The sequence below is a fragment of the Microplitis demolitor genome, chromosome 7 (assembly GCF_026212275.2).
Source record: "Microplitis demolitor isolate Queensland-Clemson2020A chromosome 7, iyMicDemo2.1a, whole genome shotgun sequence".
Classification (NCBI taxonomy): domain Eukaryota; kingdom Metazoa; phylum Arthropoda; class Insecta; order Hymenoptera; family Braconidae; genus Microplitis; species Microplitis demolitor.
This window is the reverse complement of record NC_068551.1, coordinates 16,731,940-16,756,510: the sequence shown is the minus strand read 5'-3', so window position 1 is coordinate 16,756,510 and position 24,571 is coordinate 16,731,940. Positions and strand designations below refer to the sequence as shown.

The window sequence follows — 24,571 nt, the reverse complement described above, 5'->3', positions numbered from 1 at the left end:
TAATTTAAATTAAAAATCAATGGTGATATTTTCTCATCACACCTTTGAGCGATGTTCGAATGTCTGCTTTATTTAGCCGATAGAAATTTACACTTCACTGATATGGAAAAACAAAATTTAATTAATATGAGCTTGCGTCATAGTTATTTGGAAAAATGGCAATAATTCAAACTTACCAGTGCAAATGTGGTGAAAAAAGATAGGAGGTCCCAAGTCGCGTTTTTGTGACCCTCACTTGTAGTTTAAGTCGGTAATTACACACTCGAGTTGAAATATTGTTCTTTTCCCCTTAGGTGTACAAAACACAATTTAATATCACCTGCATTAGAACAATAAGTTCCATTGTCTGTTGAGTCAGTGGAAAGAAGCTAATTTCTGATCAATGCGATTTATCCCGTATGTAAATTTATATATGCTTATATATGCATAGATATGCGCAAAAAAATGATTTGAACAAATTATGTAAATATATATTTATGCGAAAAAAAATGAATGTCACATTGATTTTTCGCATATATATTTTTTTTTGGGAGGGGGCTGAAAATCATCGTTTTCTTTTTTAGTTCTCGTTGCATTAGTTTCTGACGGTGTCAATCCTGTTGAAGTCTCTTTTGCTTATTGTAAAACCAATCAAGTTGACAGTTAAATTCGTGGATGCGCCGATGGTCAAATTGTCTCGTTTTGATTGAGTTCAGACATTTAAACTTTGAGTTTAAATGCAGGTAATAGTGAAAAAAATACTGTTGGGTACGAGAAAAAAAACGATTTCAGTCTTTGGTTGATGACAGTATTCACATTCGGCTTGGGCAATCAATCTCATCTTGTGGCACACAATATACGATTGCAATTAAATTTTCGTTGTATTATCTTCTCAATAAATTATACACGGAGAAAAAAATATAGTAAAATTTCTAAAAAATATAGGATTAATTACTGAATTTAGATAGTAATCTTGACAAGCTTATGATTTATATGAAAAATTCATAAACAGATAAGTAAATTTTACTATCTCGTTTAGTAAATTTTACTATATTAGAATGGAAAAAAATAAAATAAAATTTTTATTAGCTTTTAACTTTTTATTATTATTACTATTATTTTGATTATTATTGTTATTTATGTCATCCGTATTAGTGGTGGTGTGGATTTTTGGTTTTTAAAAAATCACTTGGTTTCAATCGAGACTCGAACCCTGATCTCCCGCGCGCGAGTCTTTTCCTATGTCTGTCGGCCCAATGTCGCCTTTGGACAAAAGTTTCAGAACTTGTAATATATATTTGTATATGCTATCCCCACCAAATTTTAATTTTATCTATACATAGTAGAATTTACTATATAGATAATAAAAAAATATAATCGCGTTAGCAAAAAATACCTTGCGTATGGTAATTTTTAATATTTTGTATAGTAACAAATTCTATATTGTATTAGAAAATTTACTTTCTTAAATTTGTATTTATTAAAATTACTTATAGTAAAATTTACTGTACTGATAGTAAAAAATACAATTGTGTTAGCAAAAAATACATTACACATAGTAATTTTTAATATCGTATTATGTAATTATTACGAACTAGGCAATTTTACTAAACGTTTTTTTCTCCGTGTACTCGTCTTTGTTTTATTCTCTGTCCGGCGAATTCGATAAAAATTTAAATAATATGATTGTTGATATCGATGAAGCTTTCGAATAGTCAATAAGCTATTGAGATGATCATTAAAACGAAATGCATAGACAAATTTTTTTTCAATCCAACAATAATTATCACAGAAAAAGTGTTTAGAAATTCAGCAGCGAACGATACACCAATGTATTGTTGGATAAAATTAATTAATATTGCACACATCAGGCGCGAAAGCGATGAGGGTGCTTTATGATCGATCTATTATTTTCGATTCATTCACTCACATCAAATTATCACTACACTAAAATGGGTTTAATTGTATACTAATACAAAGAGAATTTATTAAAGACTCATATCGACCCAATATTAACTCGATTGATTATTTCATTAATTAAATATAAATTCTTTAATCCCAGGGATACGAGTTGTCAATTGTCGTGTATGAAACTTAGTAAACATGATAACTCCCGATGAACACAATTAATGCGCCTAACTTTTTTTTTAGTATCTTTGTATTTTTTATCACAAGAACCCTTTTGAAAATCACTATCTCAATGTTTTTAGTTTAATTGTAATTAATTAAAAACGTAAAACTGATTATCTACGAAAAATTTAGCTGCCATTTTCATTTTTACTATTGTTATTATTTTTTACTACTTTTCTCTTCAACTATTGGCGCCAACATTAGCGTAATAGCCGGATTGAAAAAAAAAAAAAACAACATCTAAGACGAAAAGGCGGGATATTTTGAAAATTAAACTTAAAACAAGAAATAAAAAAATCAAATAAATAATTTAAAACTTCAGATTATGTAAAAATATTTCATTTTTGATATCTCGAGTATGAAAAAAACAATGGGTTCGCCACTTTTAAATCTTTATGACCTGATTGGGAAACACGGTTATCCCAAAATAGGGGTTTCAGAAAATTATTCATTAAATAACTAATTAAATTTTTTTATCGATATTATTAGTAATTAAATTAATAAATTTACACAAATTTTGTCCGCTCTTTCATTTTGTAGTTATCTACATTAATAATAATGAACAAAGGGAACTAATTATAACAAAATGGAAATGAATCATTTCTTTAGGGGGTTTATATAGGGGTAGGGGGCGGGCAAAATGGGCCCCCAAAATTTAAGGGGCTCATTTCCCCCTCCCCCTCCCCTATTAGGGGGAATGGGGCAAAATGGACCCCTGGGGGCAAAATGGGCTGACATTTATAATAAATATAAGCCCTCATTTCTTAAGGGGCCCATTTTGCCCCACCTTCTCCTATTTATGATGAAAATTTTATTGTATTCGAAATTCAGACACTGTTAATTTATTAGTTGTGTTCACTGACTAAAATACTCGGCATACTGTATTACGAGATTTTAAGATAATCTATTATCAAGTAATTAATTATAAATTTCGTTTTGAATTATTATTTGTGTCAATAACAGTGTTCCCATATATTTAACATTTAAAAATCAAATTAAATTTAAAATTTGTCGAAAAAAAAAAAATAAAAAAGTTTTCTTTCAATTTAGCTGAAGTCAAGCAGTTTTTATGGGCAAAAATCCATGAGCATGACTATATGTTTTTACGTTTTAACAAGATTTTTCAGACATGACTTGATTTTATTATTCAACGATCGTCTGGAGTCAGTGCAGCTGGTCTACATACATTTTCTTCTGTGTATTTGAGGCATTACAATGCTATCTGCGATACGTATGTTATACCATAGCTTTGTTCGTTTCTATAAATATTTATAAGGTCTTTGCGAAATGCGGAACAGTTTGTCGTATCTCTAGTTTTATATTGAGTCATAAAATAACTCCTGTCGTTTCTTAACTATATTTCAGTGACCGTGATTTTATCATTTCTTTATAACTTTTTGTCTGCGAATATTGAAAAGTTTTAAAGAAAATGAAAGTTCTTGATTTCAGTAGGATTTTTTTAAAACCGAACTCTACAGATTTTCGATGTTTTAAGATCGCAGGATGAAATTCAAAGTTAAAATTTTTTTTTTCTTTCTTTTTTCGAATTTAGTTATTGTTCTAATCAATTGCAAGAAAGATTCAAATCGAATGGTTTATTTTTGAGACATCATACGCGACAAAAATTATTTTTTTTTGTATCTTATGTAATGTTCAATTAAAATTACGAAGATCTTCGGTGAACTGATAACTTTTATACAGTTTTAATATCTATGATATATGTCGGAAAGCAGTCTACTGCAAGATACATTAGATCACATTACTGATGAGTCTACTGACGTTTCTGGGACGAGAATTCAATCCATTCTGGCACTCGGTATATATAACTTAAGTTTTAGATGTTTCCTTGAGACTCGACTTATCGAAATGTGATTTGCTCTGTCACTCTATGAAATACCTAGTTCGAAAATTTCCCGTAACATATTGACTGCAAAAATTATTTGAAAGACAGTATTCCCGATGCAGGATAGTTGCAAACTAATGACAATTAAGACCGTACTTTTGCACAAGTATAATCTTCTTTGAACTGAAATACTCTGGAAAGTCTCGGGGCAAGCCCACGAGGTTAGCGGTTTCTTTGATTTTTATATTGTTCTTCGTATTACTACAATATATTATACTCATTTATATTAATATACTTGTACGCACATTTACTTTTTTCTCATTGAAATGCGCCAAGTGAAGCTTAAAATGGCACCAAAAATCCGAGTATTCCTCAAGTTCACTGATAAAGTTTCAGTTTACGGTCTTTAGTACAACCATTATAGTTTTACCTCAGTTTGCAACAAAAAAAAGTACCAACTTTCTATCGGTTTTCTTGTGTCGCACGCCAAAGTAAAACTCTCTTAAAAACGTGACTCAACTGAATATATGTATATGCACTTGAATGCCTTGATAACTAACAAGAATACTACGGGGAATTCTGCATGTCGAATTAAGATTGCCGGAAACGTTAAAGTGGCTAAGTAGCGATGGTTGAGGATTAAACTTTTTAAAGAGTTTACTATTTATATCGACATTATTTTTCCTTAAATTGGAAAAATAATCAAGAATTTATATCAGTCGGTCGAAAAAACAATGGGTTTTAAATAGTTATTATAAATCAATGATTATCGACGTTACGAGAAAGTGAAGATGCAATCGCGTTAATTAATGGCTAATCGTGATAATGGTAACGATAGAGAGGTATACAATGTTAATATAGAGGAGACTGGAGCAAAATGAGACAATATTTTTAAGATCAAAAAAAAATTAATTTTTATTAAAAAATTCTTAGCTACGGTTTGTAGAAAATAATGAAACAAGTTGATCAGTCTGAGAATTGCAGTCAATTTAAAATTTTCAGTAAAAAAAATTTTGTGTACTTGATTGATGACAATTAAAATTCATCAAAAGTCAAATTTTCCCATTTTTTAATATAAAAAAATTGAGATAACAGGCACTAGAAAAATAAAAATTTTTTTAACTGAACATTTAAAAATTACCACATGGAAAGAAAATTATGGGAATGGTTCCTATAATTTTGTGAAATTTTATCCTATACCAGTATAGGAATGACGACCATAAATTATGGGAGCAGTTCCTATAATCATAGGAATGTTACCCATAATTATAGGAATGGTTCCCATACTAGTATGGGAATACTTCCTATAATATTATGGGAATCATTCCCATAATATGTAGGAACGATTCCTATAAATTATAGGAATGGTTCCCATAATAGTATAGGAACCATTCCTATAATAATATGGGAATCGTTTCCATACTATTATGAGAACCATTCCTATAATATTATAGGAATGGTTCCGAAAATTTATTGTAATGGTTTCTATACTATCATGAAAATATTAATTCAAAGAAAAGTGTGAAAGTTATTTCTATACGGAAAGAAAATTATGGGAAGCATTCCTATGTATTAAGAGAATGGTTTCCATAATGGTATAAGAACTGTTCCTATAATTTATGGGAATGGTTCCCATAATGGTATAGGGATGGTTTCTACAATACGTAGGAACCCTTCATATAATAGTATGGACACAATTCCTATACCATTATGGGAACCATTCCCATAATACATAGGAATACTTCCTATAATTTTCTTTCCGTGCACTTAGTTCGGGCTGGTCGACTTGCCGCATCTTTCTTCCGAATTGTAACAGAACATTTTAAAAGAAAAAATAATTTTTTTTTCGTCTCAAAAATTATGTTTCATTTTGCCTCGGCTTCCTTTGTATCTCAATGGTTCGTAAGCGTAAAATTGTAAAGATAAAAAATAAATGACATTGGTAATTTTAAATTATAAAGAGCATTAAATTGTTGAATAATTATTATTTTCTTTCACGTTCGTTTTAATCTTTAAAAGTGGCAGTACGTGGTATCAGTGATTATGTAAAATATTTAACATTATTATTATTACAACCTTTAAAACTCGTTGACAATAGATAACTCGCAGTTATTATTAACCGGTAAAAAATGATAAATTTAATTACTACATAAGTTTGCGTCATTCGTGATAACTTATCTTAATTATACAAAATTTAATTTAAAGAAAATAATTAGCAACGATTAAAATTTATTTTAAAAAAATATTATATTTGTTAACAAATCGATTCAATATCATATATTATAAATAGTTTAAATCAGAGAATTATAATGAACAGGTTATATATATATATATATATATATATATGGCGGACTTAATAATAGCTGCAAATAATTTTTTTTAATTTGATTTAAAAAATTGATATCGTATTTTTAGAATAAAGAGCTTAATCAAATAATCAAATTTTGTACAAGAAAACTAATATAAAATACTTTTTTTTTTTTTATCATTTTGACAAAAGTCAAAATCTAAATAGATCGACTCGATTTTTTTTTCTATTCTGTTGTCTTAGGTTACTGCAGAACCTTATTGACTTTGATGGTTTATATTGAATCTATTTTATTATTATTGATCCCAATTATGTATTAGGACACCCTAGAGCAAAGCAAGATACAACCAAATCCATAAGTCCGGGGTAAAGTAAGACAATTTCGAAGATAAAAAAAATATATTTTTCTACGATGTCTCGAAAAAGATGGGACAATTGGGACACTTCTAGCAGCGCGGTCATAATTATGAGAAGAAATAAAATTTTTTTTTGTCAAAACTCTGAAATAACCGCACTGCTGAGATTAACTTACCCCATTTTCCTCTTAGTCGTGCGGAAAAATATTTAAAAGGAAAAAGTTTTCTCAGAAATATGGCTCATTTTACCTCTGACACTTACGGATTTTACGGTATCTCATGATGTTCCAACTTTCCTTGCATTAATTAATGAAGCAATTTTGCCTAACATTGATATGATTTTTTTGGAAAATTTGAATGTTATTTGAGTGTAGTACTATTACTTTGACGAATAAAATGGGCCAAATTATTACGTTATCGAAAGCTGAGACAAAATATTATTAATTGTTTTCAATGTGTTATTGACCATGTCTTGAATTTCAACTAATAAGTCCACCAACATTGAAGCCACACTAGACAAGCCTAGTACACCAAGGAGTGTTTTTGAAGTTATCGTCAGCAACAACATTACACCACCAAGTAATGTCTCTACTATATTTAATAGTGTCACAAGTAAAATCATTACTGGCGTTAATAATAATTTTATTCCAGTTATAAGACCATACAATAACGAGTTTATAAAATTTTTGGCCGTGCTTGTCATAGAAGGTTGTGATACTAAAGTTGTGGCTATAAAATATAAAACTTCATTAATTATAACAATAATAATACAAACCATTTCAAGAATGATTGTATTTTTCTTTTTGAATTCATTATCGTTAGCTTTAAAAAATTCTACAGTATTTTTTACTTGGGTTAAAGTCAATTTCATTCTTTATATTTAATACTTACTAGTTGAGTTTGTGATCTCTTCAGATGTTGAATTATCCCATTGAGCTTCAATAGCTGTTGTCGAATGTAGAATAAATAAAATTATTAAAAATTTAGCCATATTTTTTTATTTAACGCTTAATACTTCTTTGTTATATTACTTAAAAACTAGTCGTTAAACAAGTTTGAGTAGAGAACTAAACTTGAATTGACGATTTCCTTTCGCTGAATACTTGTAGGCTTATCACTTATTAAAAATAACTATAAGTGCATAATTTTAAAGACTAGTAATTATACAACAGCATTCTAATGCATTGTATTGAAGTAAAGAAATGAAGAAATTCTACTTTAAAAAGTTTTTAGAATCTTTTGGCTCAATTTATTTATCATTTTAAAATATGATGTTATCATTAAAATATTAAAATCTTTGAAAATTGTAATATTTATTTGAATTAGTTCCGAAAATAAATAATTAAGTCAAGAAAGTCATTTCTCAAAATGACCGAATTTAGCCTTTTTCTAAAAAAATTACAATTTCGGAATATTTTACAATTTTAAATTAGGAAAATATTATTGAAATAAACTATAAATCCAGTTGTCATATTATAGCCAGAAATTCTTATTATTTTGTAAATAAACAAAAGAGTTCAGTATTATTAATTTTAATTTAGCAAAGTTATAGTGATAAGAAGAAATGACAATAATTATTACAAATTACAGTACGTGCAATTAGACAGACCCGCCAGTATATACTTCAGAAGTATATACTCTTTGGATAAAATTTACATGACATTGTATTTATTTTCCAATAGCGAGTCGTCAAAACAAATAATTATCTTTCTTTTTAAATAATGAAAATAAATTTATTCAGACTTAAAAGTACATTGTTTATGATAACTCTATTTTGCTATAAGTAACAAAATCAAATGACAAGAAAAATATAAAGATTAAAAATTTTATACTTTTTATGAAAAATTTTGTGGGACCCAATTTCCCCCAATTTCCATTTTGCACTTTCATACAGTTTTTAAAATATCCTTAAGCTACCGTTATTGTCTCTCTTTAATTTTATGATAATCTTGGTATTGTTATTTACAACGAACCTTTTAAATAATTAAAATAATAATGGATACTGGTGCAGACGAGGATCAACTAATCAATTTAGGCAACCCATTACACTTGCTGTTGATTATAATAATTATGGGATTATCGCATATTTGCTTTACTTAGTTGTGTAGCCGATGTTGATCATTTTTGGTAGCATTGCTGCCATCTAACGTAGGGTAGGACAAATTCTGCAGCCTCGTCGGTACATATCAATACTGTACTACTGCGACTATGTTTCCATCAGGAAATATGTTTTTATCCAACACAAATTTCGAGGAAATTACCTTCAGTAAATAATTGTTGTAACCCACGATACATCAAAGTAATAACCATCGTACCGAAAATTGGTTAGAAGTTAATACTCCAGATAATCACATTTTTTCTGGAACTAAGTTACGAAGAATCATTTTCGATGATGGAAGGCAGAGTACCTCCATGGATTCGATCAATGTTTCGTCGAGTTAAGGGCAACATATGACTATCCAACTAATAGCTATAAGTTGGCTTCAACTTTCTGGGAAACTTACGTCAGTTTGTGGCCGTCATATGAAGGAACATTGATACTGATAATTTTCACCAAATTGTTTGCATTAAAATTGAAGAACAACAGTTTCTCATAAACTAACCAGAAAGTTGACATCAACTGTTGCGCGCAACAACGAGTTGCAGGAATGTAGCTGTCAACTTCCAGCTGCAAGTTTACGTCGTTTTGGACGGAATAGTACTTATTAATAGACGGTAATTACCATTCGTCAGTCATTAGTTGAACGGGAGATTTCCGCAATAGATATTCCCTGATAGCCAAACTGGCAGCAAGCTAGCAACAACCTGCTGCAGTATCTTGTTACCAAGTTAGCCGAAAAAATTTGCATTTCCATAAGTTGACGGCAACTGGTCGCCAACTTTTTGGGAAAGTTGATAACAATTTGAAGTCAACAGTTACAAAAGCTAAAATATGTCAACTTGATCGCAACTGATTGACACAAACTTTCTAACTAAAAGTTTTCCTGTCAGGATTTTTAACTTCTTGCTATAAAAATTTAAAATTTTAAAGAAAAAGGAAGTTATTAGTTTCGGTCCGATTTTCGAAAATCAAATTTTCATCAGATGTCGACGTTTTAATGTCCTAGGAAGCTAATCTGACCATTTTCAGATGGACATCCGGCTGCGCACGCGCGTGTGTGTGTGCGTGTGTGTGTGTGTGTAACCTTTTTTTCTCTGACGATATCTTTAGAATGATTCAACCGATTTGAATGTTCTTGGCGGCAATCAAAAAGGTTCAACAATACTTACAACTGATTAGATTTTGAAGTCGATTGGACAAGTAGTTTACAAGTTATAGACTTACTAAGCCTTAGTGAGCTCTTTCGATTGCCGCCAAGTACGCTCGACTTGGTTGATTCGTTCCAAAGATATTGTCAGACAAAAATTATTTTTTTTTAAGTAAAATGTATGTTTTGTCATAACGGTATGGGAGGATATTTCATAAACGTACTAGGAACAGTTACTACAATTTTTTCTCTGTGTACTATTATAATCGGCTTGTATTTATATTTTTTTTATAAATCCTGTTAAAGTAATTTAAAATCCTGTATAAAGTATTATTATTGTTCTTTTTTTTGTAATCATAAAATATGTTATTCTTTTCGTGTGTAATGAAAATTTTCAGTTGAGTTGAAGGTAAAGTTTAAATATTGTAAATATATTAAAAACTTGATTATAAATTTCATAATTATAATTATATATATATAATTATGAACTGTTGTCAGAAGTCTTACGACTTTAATCAGTATATTACAATATCCGAGGCAACAGAGTCTTATAAATAGATGAACACTAAATTGGTTAATTATTCATGCCAGAGAATAATGACTTAATTAATATTTTCAAGAGAATCCATGTATATTTAATATGAATATAGATTAAAAATATTGTGATGCTAATAAGTGCTTTGATACTCAGTTTTCAAAGGCCTTATAAAAAAATATAATTTTAACGCATATCGATTATCTAAAAATGAGTTGATAAATTATCAGTTTCAATATTGGAAAAAGAATTTTATTTCCTTTGACATCGAAACGCAGATTTTGCCATGCACCGAAAAAAAATTTTACATTTCCAAACTTCGATCATTATAGCATTCCCTTTAATAGGAATTTTATTTTTATCGAAATATTGAATACATGCGATATTGGTGCTGATGAAATGTTAATTATTATTCATTTTAAAGGATCTCGTTAATTTTCAAATAAATTTAGTTAACTGATGGACTCATAAGCACTTTTACAAATAATAATAATAATGCGTTTTAAATATTTATTTTTAATACTTTTGTCAGCGCTTTGATGTTAATAGAATAAATTTCACCGTTCATAAAATGATTTGAAAATATTCACGTACATAAAATTATGTAAACTCATTAAGCCCTGTATGAAAAAGTGTTATATGTTTAAAAGTATATGACAAAATTTATGATTACTCTGTTATATATATCACGAGATATGAAATCATATTTAAAATTTTATCTTATTAATATACACATGCCATAAATTAAAGGAATAGAAAAATTTTAGAATTTTTTTTGTCATTTTTGCAATACTGTAACTTCGTGAAAAATAATCGTATCGGAATTTAAAAAAAAAACGTTTTATAAATTTTTTTTTTGACATTTTTTGGAAATTTTCTGCTTTTTTTTTTCTCATTCCCTCACATTTACTGAGTAACCGACGCAAAGATAAAAGAAAAAAATTATTTTTTCATTTTGATGATCATTACTCAATTAAGGGATAATTAATTAAAAGAATAATTTATCCGTTTAATTGATTATATTGAAACAACATGGTATCAATTATATCAGAGGTTGTATAGACAATAATGTCAAATCGGATACATAAATTAATGTACTGATACAAATGTACATCTGAATCTTCAGCGCCATATAGATAATTTTGCAACAATATAATAGCTCGTAATCTCCATGTATTTATCAACTTATTATTTACGATATATTGCTTTTTTATAGGAAGAAACTCATTAAAAGTCCTTTTAACTTTTCAATAACTTAAAACAGATAAATAACTTTTTCATTTACATTCGCAAACATTAACATGATTTCTGCTATTTATAATGTAGTAATATATATTTTATGGTAGACAAACTTTTGAATACCGAATAGTATAAATCTTTTATGGATAAAATTTAAGCTCTTACCCAGAAAAGCGAAAAGACCATTAACGATAATCGTCGTAGTCTCAAATGAACGACTACCGAAGGGTTTATAGCATCTCGTTAAAGAGACGTCTGCTGTGCTACCATCACAGTACTACTACACAACCTACTATTATCAATTTTTTATAATATAACTACTACATCTACATCGTTTCTTGAATTACATTTATTCATTTAATAATTTTGAGCAATTAGTCTTTATTATTCATAGTTTTCAAAAGGCTTCTTTCTTGGAAATTTTGGAAAATTGAGGCTCCCTAATTTTAAGATAGATTTTCTACATAAATATGTCTGTTGCAATAGGTATAGAAAAAGAATACGGCAAATTGATTAGTTTGGACAGTGCGGCTCTTAACATTTTTCGAGGAAAATTTTTTTTTTCAATTTTTTGTTATCTGAATAATTCACGAAAAAAAAATAATCGGTAGCCGCTACCGATTTTTTTTCGGTAGCTGGTACCGATTTTAATCGATAACGGCTACCGAAATAATCGGTAGCTATTATCGAATAATTGATAGCTATTACCGAATGATCGGTAATCGTTACCGATTGAAATCGGTAGCTGCTACCGATTATTTCTTTTCGTGCTCTATCGAAAACTGTAAAAAGTTGACTTTGAGGTAAACTGGCCATTATCAAAGATCGAGTATACAGAATTCATGTAAACAGTTGCTTTTTTTGTTTACAGTGGCTCAATATACCCCACATTCAACTTTTTCAGTTCTTAATGAAATAATTCGAATGTTAAACAGTTGAGAAAAAAAAAATTTGTTTGCTATAACTTTTAAAGGGGCTGCATTTCTGAGACAATCAACTTGCCCCACTCTTTCTTCCGAACCGTAACTAAGCATTTTTTAACAAAAAGAAAACTTATTTGGTCTTACAAGCGATGTCCAATTTTGCCTCGGTTTTCTCTTGACGTGTTTGCTAGTGTACATAAGAAAGTAACAATTTAAACAATTCGTAATGTCTTAATATAAGGAATTTTACTGTGTGTTTTACTGTCATCAGCTGTAAATATTTTCGTTCGTTAAAAAAATATACTCAAAAGAATTTATTGTTTCGTTTAAAAGTATTTAGGTGCATAGATATATAGTTTATTCTGAATTGCTTATTGCTTGGTCTCTTTTACTTTGTACTAAAACCGCGAACAACTTTTAAAACTCTTGACCCAACATTTTTCTGGCTCGAGTAAATGGAAGGGTGGTTTGTGTAGTAAAGCACACGGAACATGCGAGCGTAATGAAAATTCTACACATTTGAGGTTGCAGTCACGAGAAGATATTTCTCTTATTGTGCAGATGTACTTTGGGTTAAATTTTTATAGAGACGTTACTCCACACTATTGTAGAATGTCTTACTTGTTAACTTTTCTCGTGAGCTCATATAAACGCCATTGTATCTTTTGTACAATTCATCATTATCTGATTGGTTTAACAGCGTAAAATAAATTATAAATTGAATCTTTTTTTCAAGAGATGGTAACTTTATAAAGTGTTTCACAGTATATTAGCCATTTTACTTATTAGTATTCATAAGTAAAAACAGGCAATTAATATTATATTTGAGAGAATAATTTTTTTTTAATTTTTCTATGCTATTCGACCGAAAGACCCCATACCGAAAAATTTTACCCTCCATTATTCATAAATATGTTTATTCAACGCAAGCCTGATTTGTGCGCTTTATGACGTCTGCGCTGCGAACCCTAAATGGCTGTTTATCGACCGGTACAAAGAAGTTGAGTAAAATCAAAATAGATGTCCTCGACTCTCACCGGCGTTGTGAAAAGTGAGTGATGAAATAACATTTCAACACGCGTCTCAAGATTTTTAACTGAGCTCCATCTATTAAACATCGTCAGAACTCGTTGACCGATTTTAAGTTTTTTGTCAAAATCCATGTTGAACGGTTAGTACACTAAATATGGTTACTTCAATTCATCATATGGGGAGTGGGTTATACCACGTGGTTGTGTTGTATTCTTTTTGTTAATAAAGATTGAAATTAACAATTGAAACATCCGAGTAAATTTTAAATCAATTAAATATGAGTTCTGAATTTTAAAGCCGATGGTTTGTTGTAATTTTGTGGGTGCATCGTGTTGCTAAACAGCCACAGATTTCGCTTCGCAGATTGTCATTAATCGCATAAATCAGGCAATTGTTGAATAAAATATAGTGGATAGTAGGACACTCAGATAGTCTTTATCCGGCCTTCGGCCCGTGTATGTAACCCTACGAAACGCGCTGAAAACATTGCCCTCGCCACATAACGACTATCTTAGTATCCTAACTATGCAATATACAAATATATGAATGCCTAGGATTTATTTTTGAAAAATTAATATTCGAAAATATTTTTTCCCGCGCTTTTCCTGTTCAATTATGTTGTAAATCACATTTTTTACTTAAAGTTACCCATAAATCAATACATTTTTTCCGTAGTATCTCTATTTCATCCGGTAGTTTCGTTCTTTAGTTAAGCGCAAAATTGGAAATTTTTCAAATGCTTACAACCAAAACTAAACAAAAAAAACTTCGATAACGACATTTACTAAGCTCCAAATCAATAAAAAAAAAATTAACTCGACTCATTGTGTACTTGAAAGGATATCCTGTTGATGATGTGTACTAGAAAGTACGTTTGATTTTATAAATTGAACATTGAAGTTAATTAACCAAAAATTTTATACTAAACACACTATTGATACGATTTAAAGTGAGATCGTCATTAAAAAATTATTAAGCGGAAGTAAAATCCATTTAATGCTTCGCGCCTAAGGCATGCAATAACGGAGTTCACGTTAATTTTCAATAATCTTTTGTACATCGATATGCTAACATCCTTAAATATTTAATTAATATCAAACAAAACGATGAGAAATAATATTAATAAGTTTAATACTTTTTTTAATACAATATCAATGAGGGTGAATTTAGTATATCAGCATTTTATGTCTATTGCATCGATAAAATTCGATAAATTTTAGTAGGATCAAAATGAAGACAGTCAATTATTTGTCATTAGAATGATATAAATAACTGCAATTGTAAATTATAGCGTTTTCAAATGCTTGCTTTGAGTTGCTCTCAGCACATTTATTCATAAATATTTACGTTTTTGTTTTTCTGCTCTGAGCTCCAATCGAAAACAATGTAATACATGTAGATATGTACTCCGAGCAAGCAACCGAACAAGCCATTAGTTGCATCTAATTGATATAATAAAAACAATATCACTCTCGGATTACATTCTATTGAAACAAATGAGTGAAAATTCACTATTTCTAGTGAAAACAAAAAATAATACCTTTATTTTCAATTAGTGGTATACTTCATTCTACAAATTATTTTCATTTCACAACATATAAAAATAGTTTTATTTCATTATAAAAAAGTTATATAAAACTTTTTTTTTATTAGAACCAAGAATTTTTATTATTATTTCAATATCGTTTTACTCTGAAATAATATAAAGTTGATGCAAAAAGAATAAATCCAATTTGTTGGGTATTTTTTCTAATTTTTTTTACATTTACGTCGATATATCGAATACAAAAATTCGAATAGACCAATAGACATCACCAAAATTTAAAATTCTATTTGACTTCTTTTCATAAATAACACACACAGTAAATCGACTTGAAAGCGTATCGGTCTTGTTTGTTCAAATACTTCTTTGTAAGTATTACAAAGAAGTAACTACACTTTTTGATGTAATTTTATTTATACTATATAAATTGTAAATACAAGTGAAAGGAAATATACTACTGAAACAATTTTTAACCCACTACAGAGTAGGGGAGGGTGGGATCAATTGAATTATGGGACAATTGAACCAGTAAGCTTAAAAAATCGAAGAAAATATAAAAATGAGTAGTGCTCTTGGAATTATATTTTAATATACTAAACCTTAGTCTGACCAAAATTTACAACCAATATGATGATTTAATTTTAAACAATCCAAGTTTTTTAGGCATCTGAACTTTTTTTTCAGCTCTTGACAAATTGTTTAATAATTTTTCAATTTTCAAGCATAAGCTTAAAATTTTTTTTGCAATACCTTCTTACATATATTAGTCATGAATTTCTACTTTTACTTCTAGTAAAATAGTTCTTGAATATTTTTTTTTAAACTAATTATTTCAATAAAATCATATGGGGTCAATTGAACCAATGCTCTCAGGGACGGTTGAACTACACGAATTACACTGTGAGCATCAGACATGCGCGCGCATCTTGACAGAATGTCAAAACAAGCTAAACTAACCAAGAAAAAAAAATAATTATATTGACAAAAGTTTTAAAATGATTGTTATAATATATAATGTTATATTAAATAATCAATATTATTAGAAGTGTTGTAATTTCAGTTTTAAACTGTAATGAATAATAAATTATTTATTAAAGTCATTCGTTTAAGGTTCTAATACTCTTGGTTCAATTGCTCCGGAAAGGGGACGATTGAACCATTTGATGCAGTTGTACAATTTTGTATTTATGAAAAATTTTCATCATCTGTTGTTATGTGCCTATGAGGAATGATAGTCTTTATAGTAAAGTATAATTTCGTAAAAAAAAAGTTATCATTTTACTTTTATTCATCTAAATAAAAAATGTTTAACTATTTTTGGTTCAATTGACCCCACCCTCCTCCACACTACATTTTTAAACAGAGGAGCCCAAGGTAAAAAAAGACACGAGAAAAGTCAAGTACGGGGTAAAATAAAACACCATTTTAAAAGAATAAACAAATTTTTTAACTTCCCGCTATAAAAATGAAAAATTTTCAAAAAAAGGGAAGATATTGGTTTTAGTCCAATTTTCGAAAATCGAGATTTCATCAGTTGTCGACGTTTTCAGGCCTTAGGAAACTGTTCTGACTATTTTTAGGTGGACCTTCTTGTGTGTCAAAATGCGCGTTTGTGTGTGTGTCAAAATTTTATCAAATTTAAGCCTCAGTTATTTTGGATCAGCCCACTGCATCAACCGTTCTTCAGTTTTTTTTTTTTTAAATAATGATTTGCGTTACCTAAGAAAAAATGGGGTAAATTGACCATCCCCTGTATCTCGATTAAAATTTCAAGAGAAAAAAAGGTCTTAAAATCAATGATTGGCTTGGGAAAGTTAGAAAAAAAAGTTACTCTTCATAATTACAAACAAAGTTTTTTTTTTTTAATTAAAACTAAAATAAAGTTTTGCAATACAATTTTTAATTGATTTTATGCCACAAAGTTTCTGTTTATTATTCTTATGAGGAATAACTTTAAAAGTTATGACATATTTATTAAATGAATTTATTTTCTCGTAAAATTTTTAAATTAATTTTAGTCACCATTATTTTTTTAATTACTGTTGACTATAGATTACAAAATATAAACATCATATACTTATAATATTAACTGTCTGCACTAGGTGCAATAATTCGTGTGCTGCATCTCAGACTAAATTGTTTGATATCTAACGGTCCAGAGATGCAAGAATAACACGCCGCAGGTGGTCTCACAAACTCTAGATGAAAGATATTATGTATACTACGTCACTATAAAATCCGTATACACACAAAGTATGATATTAAATTTAATGCTTATATACAACAAAATATTTATGTATATATTTTTTTTTTGTCATTATTATTTTTAATATACGGAATCCCGAGATATATTGGGATCCAAGAGCAAAATGAGTCATCTTTTAAAGATAAATTATTGTTATTTCATTCATAAATGTTTTTTTCTAGTATCAGGGGAAGAAACAGACAAGTTAATCACCCTGAATAGTGTGCTCTTCCAAAAATTTGACCAAAAAAATTCTGATATACTTTTTTTTTACAATGGATTATTTACATCGTAATTTCGTTACATTCCAACTCTCTAATTCAATTAAAAAAATCTGACAAACGATTCACCCGCGGACAAGCCCCAAAACTTTCCGCGTCTTTTCAAGCTTACCTTCAAAATGCCTTCAAATACGTTGGTATTTTCAAGCCTCGAGCTTGAAAAAAGTGACATTTCATATAAACCTCTGAGAATTCGAAAAATTGAAATAATTAATAATCATTGCTTTTTCAAGTTTTGCTCGCAATTATGCTTGATAAATTAAAGATTTTTAAACAGAAATTTATAAAAATAATCGATAAGTAACGTTACGTGAACTTTACATTCAACCAGCGAGATAGCATATGAAACATCCGGAAAAAATCGTCAGAAATAGAGATTTTTCAAAAATTTTGATGTTGACATATTATTTAAACTAACTAATCGATTGCAATAATTTATATAGCAATCATCAAACATTATAGAGCCAAAAAGCCAATATTTCTGAAGTATATGAGGAATTACAATATGCGTTATCCGAAAAAAACGAAGTAAGTTGTTATTTTTTTAATTTTTTGACATCCATATTCTTCAAACTAATTAAACAATTTTGGTGTTTGAGAAGGCTTTCGATGCAATTTTTCAACCTTTTACGCTAAATCATTATTGGAGTTAATCAGTTTTGTGATTTTTGAGTTTATTAGAAAAAAACACTTTTTTGAAATTCTTTCGACAACGATATCTCTTGAAAAATTAATCCGATTCTGATGGTTGAAGTGGCATTAGACGTAACTTACAGAGCTTCAGAGCCGATAAGATCTTAAAATCAATTTGTTAAGTATACTCAAAGTTATCAACAAAAAAGCATTTTTCAAAAATTTTTATTTTTGGAATAACTTGAAACGCACTTTACCAATCAAGTTCACTTTTTGAGAGCCCTTTGAAATTAATAAGCCGCGCCAAATGCCACCTTGAAGATCTAAACCGCTTCATCCATTCAAACGTTATGGAATATTTACAAACGTTCGTCCATACACACATACATAACACTCGGACATCTTTTTGAAAATAGTTAGGATAGCTTCCTAAGACCTTTAAACGTCGAGTTCAATTCGAAACTCGGTTTTCGAATATCGGACTAAAACCAATAACTTCCTTTTTTTTTTTTAGTGAGAAGTTAAAAAAATTTTAATAACAGATTCTTAAAAAAAAAGCAAGTAAATTTTTTTTTTTTATTAATATTTAAGTGTCATTTTTTTTAGACATTTATAAATTTTTTAGTGGCTCATTTTGCCTCAGTGTCTCATTTTCGCTTGGGTTTTCCGATGTAATAATTTGAAAAAATAAGAGAATTTTTTATGGTCTGATGATTCATTAAAACATGGGTACTGAAATATCTTCATAAAAATAAAATTTGTGGGTGAAAAAAAACGCGTGAAGTTAAGAATTATTATATTGTTTTTATTTATGGTACCTAAAAAAAAAAATTACTCGTTTAAGGGTGTAAATCTATAATGATAGTATCTTATCTCGCGGGTAAAGAATAATGTGCAACGTAAAAGATATAAAAAATAATATAACTTTTATTTACACACTAGTAATAAAAAATTAAAATCGATTTCTTAAAAAGACTGTCGAGTACTTTATGACATTGTAATAAAAAATGAACTAATAAAATAAACAATTTTATTTTGATATTTATTACACAATTAAATCATGATAAATTTTATTATCTTTTTTATTTATTGAATTCTAAATAAAAATATTTTTTCATTGTCAATCAACATATATAATATTTCATGTTATATATGATAAAAACTTTGAAATATAATACAGATTTGTGTTGAAAAGATATTGTACTGAAAAGGTATAATGATACAAAAATTAAGGGTTGAGACATATAATAGTGCAATAATAAGTATTCCATACTATCAAAAGAAATTTTAGATTTTTCTTTTCAAACTTTTTTCTTTGTGGTCGACAACTATATCCTATACTCTATTATATGTATATTAGAGTTCCTTTGACCACTTTTGTTACTTTTTTAAGGGTGTCGTAAAAAAGAAAATAAATATATAAAATAAAATCGTAGAGTTTTTTATTATAATGTAAAATAACCTATTGCCATTTTCTTTTCCGTGAGACCTCAATAGTGTCGAATATTTTTTAACTTTCAAAATTATGAATTATTATGAAATTTTAAAAGTCGTGAATTTCAACGTGTTCAATAATAAAAGAAAATAAAATAAATAAGCAAAATTTTAATTACTAAAAAAAAAAAAAAATACGGAGATAGGTTTAATAATCACATGAACCTGAGAAAACATCTTAGGACTATTCATGTAAATAATTTTGATTCTTTTATTTAATTATTTATTTTTTACTTTATTGTTAGTTTTAATAATCCATTTTAAGTTATAATGTTTCAATAAAGTGATTAAAGTTTGAAAATTAATGTAAATCATTTTTTATCAGTGAAAATAATAAAGTTAAAAAGATCGATTATTCAGCACATTTTTTTAAGTTCAACATATGTTACTTTGCATAATAAAGCCGTACTGGTGAGAAAATCGGTTTGCAGTAGCATATAAGAACCCGATATTTTTACGATAAAGTAGGAATGATTTTTTCACGAGTAGGACTATAAATATGCATAGCTACTCTCGTAAAAAGGTTCATGTTAAATATAGAGGAAATCTTTTTAACTTAAACCAATACTGGAAACCATATGGGTTTTTGCAGAAATATTTAAACGAGTCACTTGAATAAAATACCAAATAATTTTTAATTTCTGACACTAATAATAACGAGGCGTTCAGCAAATTCTAGATAAAAAATTAACTAATTATTTAAGTTTTCTAGGTTTTAATAAATTCACTATATAGGCTATTAGAATTGAAAATTTTCTGTGACTTAAGTTAATAGTATATTCTGTGATGAGGGATGAAATAATTTGATTTTATACGAAAGTGAGAATGTTTGACACGAAAATAAGGACTACGATACACCAAAACTGAAATCGTGTTTTACTCTATCACACACTAACTATATTTTCTAACTTCTCGCTAAGAAAATTGAAAATTTTCAAAAAAAACTGAAGTTGTTGGTTTTGGTCCCACTCTCAAAAATCGAATTTCGAGTAGGTTTCGACGTTTTGAGATCCTAAAAAGATATTCTGACTAATTTCAAGGTGATGCCCGAGTGCATGTGCGTTCATATGTATGAAAATATTCTTCAACTTTTGAACGGATAAATCGATTTGGCTTTTCAAAGTGGTGTTTGAAGTGGCTGATTAATTTAAATAATTTGTGAGAAATTGAGCATAATCGGTAGAGCATATTCGGAGACATTCCAAAATAGAAGTTTTCCAAAAATGTTTTTTTTTCAGATACCTTGTAATGTACTCGATGGATTAATTACAAAATCTAATCAGCTTCAAAACTTTACAAGCCGCGTCGAATGCCACCTCAACCATCAAAATCGGTTCATTATTTGAAGAGAAACCGTTATTGAAAAAATTGCAAAAAAGGGTTTTCTTCTAATACAATCCAAATTGTTAAGCGAATTGATAAAAGTTTTTTTTGACGTTAGCAGTTAAAATACTGCGTTGAATGTTACCTTGAATCTTAAAATCGGTTCATTATTTCAAAAGATATTAGTAATTGAAAACTTAAAAAATAACGATTGATTTCATTTTTCTCGAATTACTCATAATATTATTTATGAAATGTTTGCAAATTTTTGTCCAGTGTAGAGGTCAAAAAATTGCGTAAAATGCGGATATAAATTATAAAAAAACAACGATTTACTTCATTATTTTATTTTTTTTTTTTGTCATTGTTAATTACTTGAATTTTCGCATTGGAATATGCGTCGTTATTTTTTTTTAGCTTGAAGAGCTCAGAAATGTATTAATAATAATGTTTTCGAGTTCAAGGAGCTCGAAAACAGTGGGAAGTTCTAGGGCTGGCCCGCAGGGTCAGGCGGTTTTCAGATTTTTTTTTCTTAGTGTACTATTTTTTTTTCTTTTGTTTTTTCTTTCGAATCCATTAATGTGTAATATAACACACTGAGATAAAATAACTTTTAGAAATATTGTATTTTTTTCTTACAAGAAATTATCCAATCGAAAATTTTTAATCTCAATATTTTCAGTGTAAAAATTCGAAAATTTCATTCGGAATCATTTTCTACATCGAAGAAATCTGAGTTTAGTTCAAAATATGTTGGTCTCATTTTTTGCCGAAATGGTGTAAATAAATTTTGATTTTCTTCTGTCAAAAAAATTACTCTTTAGTAAGATTTGAAATTAATAATGCCATAATTTTTATTAATTTACTACTTACGAAAGTATTGTTTTACAAAAGTTATTTTTTTTTTTAGTTCATCAAACTAAATTCAATATTTCACATTAAAAAGTGTTAAATTATTCAAGTATTTCTATAAGCTACGCATCAGATACATGTTCACAGATAAGACTTATCAGCTTATCACAAATCTCATAAAGAATTTCACAAACGCAATCTTGAAATTCTCGAGTTGACGTGCAGAATTTAACCACACTTACATTGTAGACATCTGTTATTACAGGTTTATGTCTATAGATACACACAAACATATTTGCGTATGCATACATATATACTGTAGACAAATATTGCAGGTCATATATGTATATAATTGTATGAGACATGTTTGTAATGTCAGTATGTTATATTTAGATGATAGAGATCGCCATCGGTGATATAGAGATATAGAGAAACATGTTTCCGGTGAGGGTTGAATTCCTTTCAAATATCTATCTGCTATATAGATTCAAGCGTATTATCGTTGTGATTCCTGGCTTTACGAGTTCCCGTGTCATGAGTTAAAGTGAGATAAGGATAGATAGATAGAGGGAGAAACAAGTCTATTGAATATTCTGGTTATCTCGAGCGCCAGACCGGAAGCCTATCGAAATTGCAACGTCCCCGATTTTATAGAGGTAACCTTTGAAGTCACGGTGATAGTTGATAATTTAATATTTCAATGTGTGTGATGGCTATGGACATTTTTTATGAACACAAACAAAAATTTTCATACAAAAGTTGTGATATGAATTTTTCTGACTTTATCATATATTGGATGTCTATCAAATAGTATTATTTGCTAGAAAACTCTTTTTTTATTTCTATTGATGACTTTTTTTTACAAAGCTTAAATTCACACTTTGAAGCTGGGGTATTGTGTGTGAATATTTTAATTTTGACGGTTTCAATTTGTTTGAAACTTTTAATTATATATTAAATTTTTTTTTCTTCATAAGTTACTTTGTATCAAGTGAATGAAAGTTGAAATTTTCCGAAACAAATAACAGTTTTAAAATATTTAATTTTTAACATGTTAGTAATTTACCAACAATAAATATTATCTAGAATAGTCATCTTGTCCCACCCGACTTAAGACTTGATAAGTAAAAATTTTTGAAGAAAAAAAATCCGAGTGATTTAAGGTGGGACACTAGTGTGGAATTTAAAAAAAAAAAAAAAAAAAAAAAACAGTTTTTTTTGCATGTTTCGAGAATCTAAAGCTTCAAAAATAACATACTAAAATTTGAAGCGCACATCTCAAATAGTTTTTTTGAGTCACAGTCATCTGAAGAGCAGCCGCTTATCGGTTCTCAAAAATACATATTTCAAAATTGCTGCAGTTAACTCGAAGACAAATCTACAAAAATGTAATTTTAGCATGTCAAAAATCATCAAATTTTCGCACAAGATTTGAAATTTTTTTTAAAAACTCCATTATTTTGTTAAATTTCAGTTTAGTTTTTAGACTGAGGGTCATGGTACGGGAAATACCTTCTTCGCTGAATTTTGAATTTTTTGGTCCAAAAATTTGATCTTATATTCATTATATTTCTACAAATATAGCCTTAGTAGTTTTCTTTAAAAAAAACTCCCAAAAATCATCTTTTTTTCGAGCGATCATATTAGTAGCCCCCTTTAAGGCGGTTCAAATTGCTAAGAATCAGGAAACTTAATGCACATTCACCGCGTTTGCGCTTGGGGTGTGCAAAACTTTTTCAAGATTTATAGTTTCAAAAAAAAAAAAAAAATAATAATATGGCATTTAGATGAAAATATAGTCAATGAATTACAATATAGTAGATACTTTAATTAACAGAATTGAAAATAAATTAACATATGATATTATCGAGATAAAATTGTATTGGCTCAAAGGGTTCAAAACTAATCAAAATGTTCAGATTTCACGAATCCTAACTCATGGTCACAAAATCCATTACCAGTATTATTTTTCTCTGGGCTTTGAATTCCGTCGTTTATTTCTTTTTTTTTTTTTACTTCACATTGTATTCTATTTCTTTCCTCTTGTTTTATTTTTTTTCTTGCTTTGTTTTTATCTCTGCTCACCCTGTCTGGAAGTGTGGACAAGGTCCATTGTTTCGTGTACACTGTAATTAGCGTCGTAGCAAATACCTGCCACGCGACTATTCTTCTGACCTTCGTGAGCAAAAAAAAGAGATTAAATACTTTACTTTGAGTTCAAGACTAAGAACAATGTGGTGAGCATCGCATAATTGGGTTTACTTTAAGAATGACTTTTTTTATTTTCTCAAAGTAATTTTAATTCACAGTTAGAAATTTTGTGTTAAATTCAACACAAATCGCGTGTTGCAAACCGTCTCCACAAATTTTTGTATTAATTCAATACATTGCGTTTGTGTTGATCTTTAACACAAATTTTATGTTAAATAATTGAACACATAAACTTTGTTATTTTGACAGAAAATTTGTGTAAATTTAACGGACTTTTCGTGTTAAAATTAACATATAAATATAAGCACATAACCTAACCAACTCAAGTATACTGACCTAACCTTAGTACAACTTGTGACAATTTAGCAATCAATTAGTTCGATTTTCTGTGAGGTT

At 28.7% G+C, this 24,571-nt stretch overlaps 2 protein-coding genes across 6 annotated transcripts in view; one reads left to right on the top strand and one right to left on the bottom strand.

Moving 5' to 3' along the window:
• The window catches only part of LOC103571396 (uncharacterized), a 238,384-nt gene that overhangs the window by 4,863 nt on the left and 208,950 nt on the right, over window positions 1-24,571 (top strand). The window lies entirely within an intron of this gene.
• LOC103569397 (uncharacterized) lies at window positions 6,488-7,643 on the bottom strand. Its single transcript, XM_008546680.1, has 2 exons — window positions 7,508-7,643; window positions 6,488-7,345 (listed from the first exon to the last, which is right to left on the bottom strand). Exons 1-2 carry the CDS (start codon window positions 7,605-7,607, stop codon window positions 7,026-7,028), a joined length of 420 nt encoding a protein of 139 aa, XP_008544902.1. The 5' UTR covers window positions 7,608-7,643; the 3' UTR covers window positions 6,488-7,025.

Bases quoted from the DNA above. Each gene is read 5' to 3' on its own strand.
- LOC103569397 (XM_008546680.1), bottom strand. From the start codon at position 7,607: ATGGCTAAATTTTTAATAATTTTATTTATTCTACATTCGACAACAGCT. The intron at 7,346-7,507 runs GTAAGTATTAAA...TATATTTTATAG, and splicing joins AGAGATCACAAACTCAACTA to CCACAACTTTAGTATCACAA.